We start from the raw sequence: 14,346 nt of genomic DNA, 5'->3' as shown, positions 1-14,346 counted from the left end.
GCGTGAGATGTGGGACATTTGAGAGACTTTGAACTTTTTACTGTGCTCATTGTCTTCTTCATCAAGTTATGGTATTGTTGCACTGTCGTAACTATATATTATAATTATGTGGTTTTGTTAGTTTTTTCAGTCTTGGTCTGTCCTGTGTTTTGTGATATCACACCGGAGGAAATATTGTATCATTTCTTAATACATGTATTACTAAATGACAATAAAAGAGGACTACGTGTCTTCATATCTAATATACCTCAGCATCCCACAAAAGACAACTTCCCCTATATGGACTCAGTCTGCTCTTCTCACTGCCTCAGTAAAGCAGCCAGCATAAACAAAAACCCCTCCCACTCCAAAAATTGTATCTTCTCCTCCACCCCCCTTCCATAACACGGAAGACACAACAGCTTGAAAAGAGGTACCACTAGGCTCAAGGACAGCTTCTATCCTGTAAGACACTTGAATGAATTTCTTATACATTAATGATAAACTCTTAACCTCACACTTTATCTCGTCGTGGCCCTTGAATCTTATGTCTTCCTGCACTGCACATTCCCTGTAACTGTAACTACAGCATTATATTTTGTATCCTGTTATGGATTTTCCCTTGTTCTACCTCAATGTCTTATGTTTTGAAATAGTCTTTATAGATGGCTTGGAAAACTGCTTATCATTATGTCATGGTGCACGTGACTATGATAAGCCAATTTCAACTGAATTTCAATTTCACTATGGAATAGTGGCAGGCAGGCCTGTATGGCCTGCCGATCTTCTGCTGCTCCTGTACCTTTGTGTTTTTGTGTATCCCTGAGCCCACATTTAGACTGATGGGATCTGTAGTAAATGTTGATGTTATCAAGGGCTACTTCCTCCTGCTTTGTAAACCACTGTGCCACCACCTCTGGTGGTCTATCATGTTGCTGAGACGAGACCCACACAAGAATTGTGATGATGATGGAGGTGTCAGGCCTGATTCTGTGAGTATGACTCTATCGCAGGGCTGTGCTTAACTATTTTGTGACAGAGCACTCCTAATTTAGATGAGCCAGCAGTTTAAGTAAAGAGGTTGCTGTAACTCCATGGGTTGAGACTAACTATGCTGTGTACGGATTAGGCACAGGTCGGTGCTTAATCCAGTCGGGTGCTCTGTCCAGTTTTATTTCTTCTCTGAACATAGCAGTTATAGTATAACTGAGGGGTTTGCTGGACCATTTCAAAAGTAATTTTAAAAGACAATCAGATGGGTTGCATGTAGGCCAAGGATGGCTGAGTTCATAACCTGAAAGAGATTAGTGAATCAGATGGATTTTTATTACAGTCCAATATTTTTCACGGCCATCGACACTAAGATTAATTGTTATTCCCAGTTCCAAACTATTGGTTGAATTTAAATTCCATAGCAGCTGTGGAGGATTTGACTTCACGTCTTTAGATTGTTAGTCCAGTAATCTAATTGTGTCACATCCATACACGTGTATTCTGGAACATTTGGTTTTGAGAGTATATTTAAAGAAAATATATATTTTGATTTATTTCCGTTCTTTCCCATTAACAGCCTATGCTATTAAATTCTAAAATTAAAAAAAAAATAAAATACGGAGCAAATACATGCAACACAAAGCCAAGAGGTATTTTGATATCAAATGTCAGTGCAACATGTTAGAAAGCATCAACATTCCAGACGTGAAATGAATCCAACTGCTAATGGACGTGCTTATGTACTTAAAATAGCCCCCTCCCCTCGGTGACTGTATATTCCAAGCAGGGGACAGATGCGTCTTTTTGTGTATCTTAATGACAAGGATAATCTCCATGGTTCTGAACTGAATAGCACAGGCATTTCATAATACCATTTAGAGAAAGGGTCTATTTATATTGCCTTATCTGTTTTCCACCCCCTTGTTGTAATGTAACTTAGTTTATCCCAATATGGCTGTCCTCCTCCAGTGAGTAAAAAAGATGTGAAACTTGACAAGGTGACTTCTAGGTGATGGATTTTAATGGCAAGCCAATTATCTTCTGCGAATATGTGAGTGTTTTTTTTGTGATGAACTAGATTTCATTTCAGCTGTATGTATTTGTTCGTTTATAATAGAATCCAATGGAACAACAATTCTAAATTACAGCTTAGGAGGGAGAAAAGGGATTTGGACTGTTGGTTTGTAGCTTTTCACTGTGCAGCAAATTAAATTACTGGTAGCAGACTGTGAGTGTAAAATGACATGCAATAGAATTAGCTTATATGATAACTTGCTTGTTTTCTGGTGAAAATAGGAAGATGATTTCACATTAGGAGATGGTTACGATGAAGGCAATCAGCTGATCCTAGGAAATGATGGGATGTTTCTTCTGACCTTTTCCAGTAAGTTCATTTTTAATTGATTTTTTTTACAGAAGCTCATTAAAATGAGGCTTTTAAAATGTGTCAGAACCCTGCCTCTGGGCTGTAAATTTATATATAACACACTTACAGATCCTATGACAGCCCAGAAGCTGTTTGAATTAATTTCATTGACAGATTTGGACATTTGCTGGGAACTTGTATACTAATGTGGGTTTGCTGTATCCTGTGCGACTTCTTCTACCTAAAGCTTTGCATTACCTAAATAACATCCTGTGCAGCATGAAACACTGACAGCTGTGTTACCCTGTATTTATACTCCTGCTATAGTGTTAACCTTTTCCTTTTCCTGCTCGTGGTCCACTTGGGACTTTCAGTTACCTCTGTGGCCCCCACCCCATAGTCTCCATCAGTTGCTAAAGTCCTTTTTGGTCAATTGTACTAATTATTCCAATATACAGTTAATATTTATGTTTTAAGTATAATGGTACAGTAATATATGAAAAATAAAACTATTTCAAATTTCTGGATAGGATATGTTATTTACAATATATATAATATTCTTCCAACCAGCATTGAAAAAGCACTTAATATGATTACTTTAGGTATTTTGTGAGATCCTTTTGACTGATACAAGCTGAAGAGTTTTTGGATATCTGGTTGCAACTTGGTTAAAGAGATAATCGAAGATCACCTCTTTTCACAACCTCAAGACAGTTACTTTTTATCAATATATTTTAGTAATATTTCACTGAAACTGTAAACTAATCATGGCCCATTCAGAAACTCCTGTGGTCCCCAGTTTCTTGTTTTTTACTTGTGGCATCCAGCATGCCCCCATTGAGAACCATTGGGTTAAATGTTATAGCCATGGCAACTTGACTGAAGTGACAAAGTGAGCCCAATCATTAACAAAATCAGTTAACTGAAAATTCTTCAAGGAGTATCGCTTTCTGAATCATTTTTAAAGTCAAAAACCTTCTCAAATATTCATTATCATGAACTTTCCCTCTGTCTCTGTCCTGTTTCTCCATCTCTCGATCTCTTTCTACAGATTTTGATGTACATTGACATTTTGAAGCTCTCCATAAATATTTCAAAAAATTAATAGAAAAAAGGGATGGGCAATAGAGAATAGGTATGGAAGGAGGAGTAAGGAAACAAGAAGCATTGAACAAGATGACTATATCTTATCAGTCAAAGTTCAGATAAATGAAGGCTTAAGAACAACTTTCCAACACAATTGCCTTAGGGGGTTTCTGCCCACCTGTTGCACTTCCAATATTACTTCAAGATTTCCTGATCAGTAATATCAATTGGAAGCTGAGGAAATGCAGTACGACTCAATTTCAACTGCAGCATTTGAACAAATAAGGTAAAAATGCGAGGAGAAGCCTTGAGCCTAGGTGTTTAAAGGCCATGCCTCCTTTTAGTGCCTTTCTAGGATGAAATGTTGAACTCTGAGGAGTTTCATGTACATTCAGCTATAGCACAGGATTAAAATAAGCTGCAGTAATTTAGCCTTCTCCATCACGGGCACTAGCCTCTGTAGTATCCAGGACACCTACATGGAGCAATGCCTCAAAAAAGCGACATCCATCATTAAAGACCCTATCCCCAAGCACATGCCCTGTTCTCATTGTTACCATCAAGAAGAAGGTACAGGAGCCTGAAGGCACAAACAGTGATTCAGGAACAGCTTCTTCCCCTCTGCCATCCAATTTCTGAATGTACATTGAACTCATGAACACTACATCATCTACCTTTTCATTTCTATTTTTGTATTACTTATTTAATTTAACTATTTAATATGTAAATACTTACTGCCATTTATATTTTTTTCTTATTATTATGTGTTGCATTGTACTGCTGCTGAAAAGACAACGAATTTTATAGCATATGCCAGTGATATTTAACCTGATTCTGTTTCTAATTCCAAAAAGAGAAAAAAAAACCTGAGGTGAAATAAAGATGGATAGTTGGTAGCTAACAATGATATCAACAGTCATATTGTGATGTGAACATCTTGGACTCAATGTCAGAAGTGGATATTGAGCTAACTGGAAAGGTGGGTTGTATGTCACACTTAATTACATCCCAACCCCAATATCATCTGCATCCTTCAGTTTTCCTTTTTCAATCATCCTCCTTTACACCAACACAAGAGTTTCAACAGATGCTGCAAATCCAGAGCAACACACACAAACTAGTAGAGGAGCTCAGCAAATCAGGCAGAATCTGTGGAGGGGTATAAACAGACTAGGGTCTTTAACTTCTTTACACCAACTTTGTCCGCTGGTATCTCCATTTCTCTCCATATGAACTTCCTTTCATCCTTATATCTTTTACTGATGAAGGCTTGTAGACAGATATTTTTAAAAGTATACCATTGGTCCAAAATGATTGATAGCAGTGAAAATACTCAAATTTGTAATGGAAGTTTTGTTATCAAGATATGAGTAGAGTCAACTTGGATTTATGAAAGGGAAATCATGTTTAAATAATCTATTGCATCTGAAGGGGATGAGAAAAAAATCAATGGATGTGATGTCTTTGGGGCTTGAGAAGGCTCTCAGTAGTTCAACACAGGAGGCCAATGAACAACGACAGATCACATGACATTGGGAATAATATTCATCCAGATAGAGAACAAAATGTGGGAATGTATTGGTTCTTCGTGAAGTAAGTACTGTGTATTGTTAAAAAAGGTGGAGAGGCTGCAAACACTGATATTCAGAGGGGCCTAGGTGTTTTTGATATCTGGCAAGTCAATGTACAGGCATTTAAGAAGGTAAGTGGTAGGAGGGCTTTTATCACAAGGGTATTTAATTACAAATTTTTTTAAACTATGTAGGCCCTTGGTGAGAATACAGCTGAACTTTCCATGTACAACTTTAATGTCCTTATCTTGAAAAAAAAAGCATGTTTCCTACTGAGGAACTGCTGCAAATATTGACCAGACTACTTACTGGAATGAATTATGTCATAAGAGGAAAGATTGGGTATTGTCTAGATGTTAAGCCCAATTTATACTTCTACGTCAAATGTACGCTGTAGGTACCTTGCATCCTATGCTGTACCGTACGCCATAGGGTGACATGAACCTCCCCAAAAATGTAACTCACGCATCGTGGCGACGCAGACTGCAACAACTGTGATTGATCCGCTTGGTAGCATCGCATTTCCTCCTACACATTTCCAGTTGCTTTTCTCCGCCATGTCTGTACACTGATGCAAAATAAATGGTTGGAGACAATGAACCAAACCGTCAAACCTACCTGACGACATCCGAAAATATTTGAAATGCACTTCCTCGTCCATGTCTGTCACAAAGAAACTCAACACAGTGGCATAGAAACCCCACCGCCAACTAGCGTTTTGGTGCTGAATTGCAGAGCAATGCAGACACAACTACGCATGCTCACTATGGCGTAGGGCTACGCAGAAGTATAAATCAGCCTTTAGGAGAGACTTAACTGAAGCTTACAAAATTGGTCAGCGCGTTGCAAAAAATGGTCAACATGTTGGATAGTGGAAGGATGTTAGGCATAGTGTCTATGTCTCAAACAAAGTGTCAGAGTCTCAAAATAAGTGGTTGATTGAAAATGGATGGTGAACATCCTGCTGAAGGGTCTCGGCCCGAAATGTCCACTGTACTCTTTTCCATAGATGCTGCCTGGCCTAGTGAGTTCCTCCAGCATTTTGTGTGTGTTGCTTGGATTTCTAGCATCTGCAACTTCTCACTTGTTTGTTACTGGTGAACCTTGGAATTCTTTGCTCTGGAGATTGTGGAGCATCAGTCATTGATAGCATTCAGAAAGGAGATCTGAATTATAGAGAAATGAAAATATATGGAAAATGCTCTTTAGGTTCAAGATTGGCCACCATATAAAACTTCGATTAGGCCATACCTGAATTATGGTGTACAACTCTGGTTTCCCCATTGCCGGAAAGATGTGGAGACTTTGGAAAGATGCAGAAAAGCTTTACCATCTATTGGATGGATTAGAGGATATGACCTATAAAAAGTGGTTGGACAAACTCGAGTTGTTTTTTCCTGGAGCATCAGACATTGAGGGGAGACTTCATAGAGCAGACAGAATCTATTTCCCAGAAAAGAAATGTTAAGTATCAAAGGACAAGAATTTAAGGTGAGAGGAGGAAAGCTTAAAGAAGGTGTACCAGTAAGGTATTTTTTACACAGCCAGTGGGTCGGCGCCTGGAACAGTCTGCTGGGGACAGTGATGAAAGCAGATACAATGCTGCTGTTTAAGATGCTGTGAGAGAGTAACATGGATATGCTGGGACTGAAGGGACATAGATCATAGACAGATCATTTCTGCTTGGTGCAGGAATTGTGGACTGGAGGTCTGGTTCCTGTGCTGTATTGTTCTATGTTGTATCTATGATCTTGTTAACTGATGGATTAGACTCAAGGAACCAAATAGACTTCTTCTGCTCCTATTTTCTTTGTTCTAGATGCAGTTTCAGGCCTGTCACTTGTTTTCAATGCCAATAAAAATGCTCTGTCTATCCATTCAGTGCATGATATTCATCCATAAACCTGCTGGACAGGAGACCACAGGACAAAAGAAAGAGACAGGTGATCTGAAGTTTTCGTTCATCTACTGTATTTCTGGACTGAAAGGGGCCAAGTAGGAAGTCTGTGGAGTCTTGAATAAAAACAGAAATTTCTGGATTTTCTCAGGTGGGCAGGCTGCAGTGGTTGTGTCACAGCCTGGTATGAAAGCTCCAATCGGGAAAAGCTCTGCGGTTTTTAGACTCAGCCAGCTCCATCATGGGCACTAGACTCCCCAGCATCGAGGACCTCTGCAAAAGGTGATGCCTCAAAAAGGCAGCATTGCTTGCATTGCAGAGGGTCCAAAGGAGGTTCATGACAATGATCCCGGGAATTAAAGGGTTAACGTATAGAGTGTTTGATGGCATTTAAAAAGGATGAGAGGGGTTTTCTTTGAAACCTATCAAATATTGAAAGGCTTAGAGCTGATGTGGAGAAGATGTTTCCCATAGTGGAGGAGACTAGGACCAAAAGGCATAGCCTCAAGATAATAGGACTTCCTTTAGGAGAGAGATGAAGAGGAATTTCTTTGCCAGTGGGTGGTGAATCTGTAGAATTTATTGCAACAGATGTCTGTAGAAGCCAAATGATTGGGTATATTTAAAGCAGAGGTTGATAGGTTCGTGATTAGTAAGGGCCTCAAAGGTTATGGGGAGAAGTCGGGAGAATCAGGTGAATGGAATTGAAAGATAATACATCAGCCATGATGGAAGGGCAGAGCAGATAGGACGAATGGTCTAACTCTGTTCCTATGTCTTATAGTACTAGGGTCTCCTTTTAATTTATTTATTTTAAAAGAATAAATAGCTCCACCATTTATCCATCTTGCCCATAGTTAGATTGTGTTTGATGAGTTGCCATTTTATTTGTGATAATTGTAAAGACAAAAATTGTCACTAAGCAATGGGGATTGGTGAAAGGGGTTCACATTGTGTTTATGTGTCTTTCTCATTGGGAGCATCAGAAGACATGCAAGTTTCCGTAGTGGCCTCTCCAGCAGGTCCAGCTATACTGCTGATTAGTTGTGCAGATCACAGCATACTATGGTCTCAAGACTTCTCTCATTCCTGAAGTTCATCTCCAACATGTCAACAATTTGTCCTGTGATATACTTGGTTGCCATATGGATTACATTACATCTCCCTTGGTCCTCATAGTGGGTGTCGATAGGTAAATTTTAAATAGGAATCCCTCCTGTCCAATCAGTTAACTGAGGAGTCTGCTTCACGTTGCCCAGAGATGAATTAACTCACTGCAGAATAAGAGCATCATGACAGCTGTCAGGAAATATTCTGCACGTCTTCATAATGATCCTGTGGTTACACATCACTTACAGTCTAATGTAGTGGAAATCCTAGTGTGTCATCTGAGTTTTCTTGATTGTTAGCAGATGTCATAGGAGGTTACCCACTTAAAATGAGCCTGATGATGCTTATAGGAAGGTTCAAGCATGAAACAACGATCCAATGACTTGTTCAGAGGTAGAGATGTACCTCTGAGCAAGTCATTAGCATGCTGAAGATATGCTTTACAAACAAGAAAAGATCTGGTGGTGTCTCTCTGTGTGCGCTAGCCAGACCAGTGTGAGCAATCAGTCTGGCATACTCAAGCACACGCACATTTTGTTTGGTTGCATTGCAGGAAAAGGGTGCAAAGTGACTTTTCCTTGCAAAGAACCACATGTTGCCTACTATATCCAGTAAATCTATGAATATTTGAACATTCATATGATCCAACATTTGGCTCATAAGCTGATGTCTGCTCTACTTCCCTCCCACTCCCCAGGGCCCTTGTTCTAGCTCTCCCCACTGACACTTTGAGGCCCTGATTCCCAAATCTCCTTCTGATTCTCCAGGACCCTGATTCTGCTATTCCTTTCAACTCACTGGGACTTAGGTTGCAGTACTGTCTTTTCCTGTTCTCCCTTATAACTTATTGGGGATCACTGGAAAATATATTTTGAATCTATCTGTTTTGAGATATTAATAGAGAAGAAAAATCCAATAGTGTGGAAAATCTCTCAGTCCAGCACCATCAAAATTGTGAGCGTATTGGATTATCATAGAAACATGTAAAACCTACAGCACAAAACGGGCCCTTCAGCCCACAATGCTGTACTGAACATGTACTTACATCATCGTTTTACTGAATATCTGTTGAAAGCTGATTATGAGATCTTGAAAACTTCCCCACCAGATGCCTGAAGAGATTCAGAGGAAAAGTCATTGAGGACATGTGGTTACTTTGTTGGACCCCTTTGTAGTAAGTCTTGTTCTAGCCATTTGCAAGTGAGCCTTCTCTGCTGATCTACTATTTCCCTTGCCGGCTCCAAGCCTGTTATGCACAAGCTATTGCTCTTTGTTGAGCTCTTTTCTTACTGGTATTGCTGTAAAGTTGTTGTGACTGGTCCTCAGTCTTCACTAAAGGTACAAGTAACACAGCAACCAGACTGATCTGATACACCAAGTCCCCACAGCAGAAACATGATGTCCAATGCTGCAGAGTTGTCAAAATAACTTTCAAGATTTTTGAGGTATTGGGAAAAGGTGTTAAACAGCCCTCAGTATGTGAACTGTGAACTAGATCTCTCACACACGGTCAAAAAATGAACAGTTCTCAGAATCAGAATCAGATTTATTATCACCAGCATATATCATGCAAAATTTGTGACATCAGTACAGTGCAAAGACACAAAAATTGGGTCTCAACCCAAAACACTCTTGATACAGGGCCTGGACCCGAAATGTTGACCATCCCTTCACCTCCATGATTGCTGTTCGACTCAGTATTACATTTGTTACTTCAGATTCCAGGATCTGCACTCCGTCCTGTGTCCATTGCCAATATATTTTCACTGAACTTTCACTGATTGGTTCTATGAGGCCCAGGAGATTAAAAATTAAACTGTAAGAGCTTTTTCAGTTTACCTCAGAGTCTTTCACTTCATGAAATGACAGATAATTTCTCCTGAGGCTGGCTGTGGGCACTCAGCCTATTGCATCACATTTAAATGTGTAGCCAAGCAGTTTGTAACTGGCTATCTAACTTGTCAGGATTGCTGGTGGTAACTCATTCCATTCTTAAATATACATTCCTGGACATCAAAATCTTGCTCTCCCACTGCTTATAATTTGGACTCTGTAACTGTGAAGGACAAACCCCAGGCTGTCACTTTGTTCACTTGTTTCATTTTTTCTTTATGGCATGGAGAGATGCTACTTGTCCCACTAAGTCCATGTTGACTCTCAGAGCAATCCCGTTCCCCCTCCCCATTCCCTGTAAACTATTCACTCCCACAGATCCATCAGCTCTCTCACCCATTTACAAGTTGCCAGAAAGCTTCGAGATGTGGGAAGAAAATGGAGAACCTCAGAGAAAAATACACACAGTCACAGAGAAAACATACAAAGTCCACACAGTCCAAACTGGAGGTTAAATCAAACCTGCGTTATTGTAGCTGCAACACAGCACCTCTTCCTATTGTGCTAACACACCGACCCATTAATTACTTCCCTATTGACCAGATACAATGTAGCTCAGAGTTAATATTTAATGATATCTCTGTTACACCAGAAGCTATTTGCAAAAAAGACAGAGGAAGGAAAATACAAGCAAAGAACAAGCAGAGAGAGGAAGAACCAGAAATGATAACAGAAAAGGCAAACCAAGGCACAGGAGTTCAGTCTTGTTTCAGAGGTTTAGAATGATCTGGCCCCACAACCTCCTCATTTGGTAAATTCGTAACATTGTTCACATTGTATAGTGGAGAGGGCTTGGTCCAAGTAAATGGTTCTTTATTTAGGATGGAAAACTGAGATAACCACTTGATACGGCACCTTTCATATCACCAAATTTCTCAAAATACTTCAGGTAATTGCAATCAGACAAAGGGTGGTATTGAGCCAATAAAGAGACATCAAGGTCGGTGGCTAATAACCTGAACAGAATACAATATTTTAAGAAGGGTGGAAGGTTAGGAAAGGAATTCTAAAGTCATGAGTTTAAACCATTGAAGACACACTTACCTATGGTTCGATGAAGAAAATAATGGGCAGGCAAGAGGCAGGAATGAAAGATTCTCAGAAGCTTGTAGAACTGTAAGGGTTGATAGAAGTAGAAAAAGGCACATCAAGATTTGATGCTGAGGATGACAATTTTACATTTCAAACACATGTTGAATGAGCAGCAGGGCAATAGGTGAGCGACACTTTAATGTGAAGTAGAACCCAGTCAAGAGAATTTTATAGGTGGTCAAATACTGAAGGAGAACTTGTGGAGCACTGAAATAGCTAGGTGGACGTAACTTGAATATGAGACGGTTTTGGAAGAAGTACACCCTATCCTCATATGCGGGGGATACGTTCCTCGAAGTTGACGCATAATGTGAATAATTATTTAAATAGAGAAAATAGGGATGCATTCCAGAGGGCTTCCTAAGTACGTTTTATCTGTAATTTATTCACATTTTCATACCAATACGACACAAAAGCAGTACTACAAGACAACATTTGTATTATATTTCATCAATTTAGGGTAATATTCAATGTAGTAAATCACAGAAAGTTAACATCCTCTGGTGTACAGTACTCACCAACAGTGGCAGGTGTGTTCGCTCCGGGAGATGAGTGGTTGTTGTGGTGTCGGGCAGCTTTACACGGATAAGGTGGATGGTTGTGGTCGTCAGGATCATATCAAGCACAGCAAGGGGTGAAGGAAGACTCACAGAACTCTTAGAACTGCCGGTAGAAGGTGTTACCGATTTGAATAAAGTGGTGAGGGTTGTTTGCTTGGCAGCATTTTGTTTTAAATTTGCTTGTAGGGAAGACGGGTTGACAGCAGGGAACAACTGAAATGCTGACTCCATTCTAAACGTGGGTCCATGTCCATCGCCATTTGTGCCAAGTGTTCTGACTTCCACCATTCCCTCACCGTTGGTAAGCTCCCAGGATTTTCAAAATCGTCTGTTGCTTGCAGCATCTAAGAGATAGTTCGCAGTACAAAAATACGTATGCCTTGAATGTGGATTACTCCTTGGTTGATGGTTGAATCAGCGATGTTGTGTTAGGCGGCGGGAAACGCACTGTTATGTTAGGACGAATGCTATCCAAATGTTCAGGATGGGCTGGCGCATTGTCAAGCAACAAAAAACTTTAAAGTTAAGATTCTGTTCCCAGCAGTAGCGTCCCAGAGCTGTGTTACCTTCAGCTGATGCCGCGCTGTTTATAATTTCCAACTTTTTTTCAAGTGTTAAAGCGGTTCTCTGCCGCTCGGCTGACAGCCCAGGACATGACATTGGACGCTTAGGAGGCATAGTTAAATATTTCAAGTGCAAAATCACTGCACTGTTGGTAAAACATACAGAAGTTTAAGTTCACGCATCCACACCTTGCCAAAACCAATGCGAGAGTGGCGGGAGTGAGATTGTGAGGCACGCACACCTGACTTGTATTGGCGGGAAGGCAGTGCTCCTCATCCCAAGAATGAGACTGTGAGACGTGTGCACGTGACTTGTATTGGTGGGAAGGCAGTGCTCCTCGCACAACTGTGAATTTTGGACACATAAAATGAGAAGTTGGTAGAAATAGGTTCCTCACATAACTGTGAATCCGCATAGTCTGAAGACGCATATAACGAGGGTAGGGTGTATTGGTAGAGATGAGTGATATTGTGGAGGTAGATTTCAGTTTTCTTTGTAATGTTGCAGAAGGAAAGCATAGGGTCAACAAGTATACTGAGATCCCTCAGTCTAAGAATAGAGGAGATATGAATTGATATCTTGACAACTGGTGCAACACCTGTTCTCGCTTTCTTCCCTCAACATTATTCTCTAAGCTTTATCTTTAAATAGGCAGATAAAGATACTCTCTAAATATTAAAGTAAGTTAATAGTGGTGTTAGATAATGTGACCAGAATGTTTCTATGAAACACTGGTTATATTTAGTGTTGCTTGTTTGTCAAGTTATTCTATATTACAAGTGAATGCTAACTTAATTATAAGTGGTTCCAGAATACTTGAAAATTGCAAATTTCACTCTACTCTTTAAGAAGGGAGAGAGTCAGAAGAAAGGAAATTATAGGCCAGGTAGTCTAACCTCAGTGGTTGGTAAGACGTTGGAGTCGATTGTTAAGGATGAGGTTTCGGGGTACTTGGAGGCACACGATAAAATAGGCTGTAGTCAGCATGGTTTCCTGAAGGGGAAATCTTGCCTGAGAAATCTGTTGGAATTCTTTGAAGAAATAACAAGCAGGATAGACAATTAGTTGATGTTGTACACTTGGATTTTCAGAAGGGCTTTGGCAAGGTGCCACACATGAGGCTGTTTAACAAGCGACAAGCTCATGGTATTACAGGAAAGATTCTAGCATGGATAAAGCAGTGGCTGATTGACAGGAGGCAAAGAGTGGGAATAAAGGAAACCTTTTCTGGTGACTATTGGTATTCCACAGGGATGTGTGTTAGGATTGATTATTTTTGCATTATATCAATTATTTGGATGGTGGAATTGATGGCTTTGTTGCAAAGTTTGCAGATGATATGAAGAGAAAGGGCAAGTAATTTTGAGGAAATAGAGTGGCAACAGGAAGACAGACAGATTAGGAGAATGGGTAAAGAAATGGCAGATGAAATACAGTGTTGGGAAATGCATGGTCATGCACTTTGGTAGGAGAACTGAAAGGGTAGACTATTTTCTAATTAGAGAGAAAATACAAAAATCTGATGTGCAAAGGGATTTGAGAGTACTTATGCAGGATTCCCTAAAGGTTAATTTGCAGATTCAGTTTGTGATGAGAAAGGCAAATACGATGTTAGCATTCCTTTCAAGAGGACTGGAATATAAAAGCGAGGATGTAATGTTGAGACTTTATAAAGCACTGGTAAGGCTTCACTTGAAGTATTATGAGCAGTTTTGGACCCCTTGTCTTAGAAAGGATATGCTGAAACTGGAGAGGGTTCAAAGAAGGTTCACGAAAACAATTCCAGGATTAAACAGCTTGTCATATGAAGAGCATTTGATGGCTCTGAGCCTGTATTCATTGGAATTCAAAAGGGTAAGTGTTGACCTCATCGAATTGTGAAAGTCCTTGATAGAGTGGATGTGGAGACAATGTTCCCTGTGATGGGAATGTCTAAGTCCAGAGGACACAGACTCAGGATAGAGCGGAATCCTTTAGAACAGAAATGAAGAGGAATTTTTTTAGCCGAGATTAGTGAATCTGTGGAACTCTTTGCCATGGGAGCTGTGGAGGCCAAGCCTTTATGTTCTACGAGTCTGTGGTGGCCAGTGCGATCATGTTTGCTGTTGTGTGCTGGGGCAGCAGGCTGAGGGTAGCAGACACCAACAGAATCAACAAACTCATTCGTAAGGCCAGTGATATTGTGGGGATGGAACTGGACTCTCTGACGGTGGTGTCTGAAAAGAGGATGCTGTC

At 40.1% G+C, this 14,346-nt stretch overlaps 1 protein-coding gene across 3 annotated transcripts in view; it reads left to right on the top strand.

Annotated features, from left to right (window-relative positions):
* Positions 1–739: 739 nt before the first annotated feature.
* The window catches only part of LOC134344933 (NEDD4 family-interacting protein 1-like), a 99,747-nt gene continuing 86,140 nt past the window's right edge, over positions 740–14,346 (top strand). For 2 of the 3 annotated variants that reach the window (XM_063045067.1, XM_063045066.1), the window contains exons 1-2: positions 1,877–2,023; positions 2,269–2,356. In XM_063045067.1, coding sequence (XP_062901137.1) covers positions 1,985–2,023; positions 2,269–2,356 — 127 coding nt within the window. In that variant the 5' untranslated portion in view covers positions 1,877–1,984. Of the gene's footprint in view, positions 972–1,876; positions 2,024–2,268; positions 2,357–14,346 lie in introns of those variants that run through there. The other variant, XM_063045065.1, reaches the window with a different exon arrangement.

Source organism: Mobula hypostoma, chromosome 4 (assembly GCF_963921235.1).
Source record: "Mobula hypostoma chromosome 4, sMobHyp1.1, whole genome shotgun sequence".
In the NCBI taxonomy this organism is placed as follows: Eukaryota; Metazoa; Chordata; class Chondrichthyes; order Myliobatiformes; family Myliobatidae; genus Mobula; species Mobula hypostoma.
This window is presented reverse-complemented; position numbering and strand designations above follow the sequence as displayed.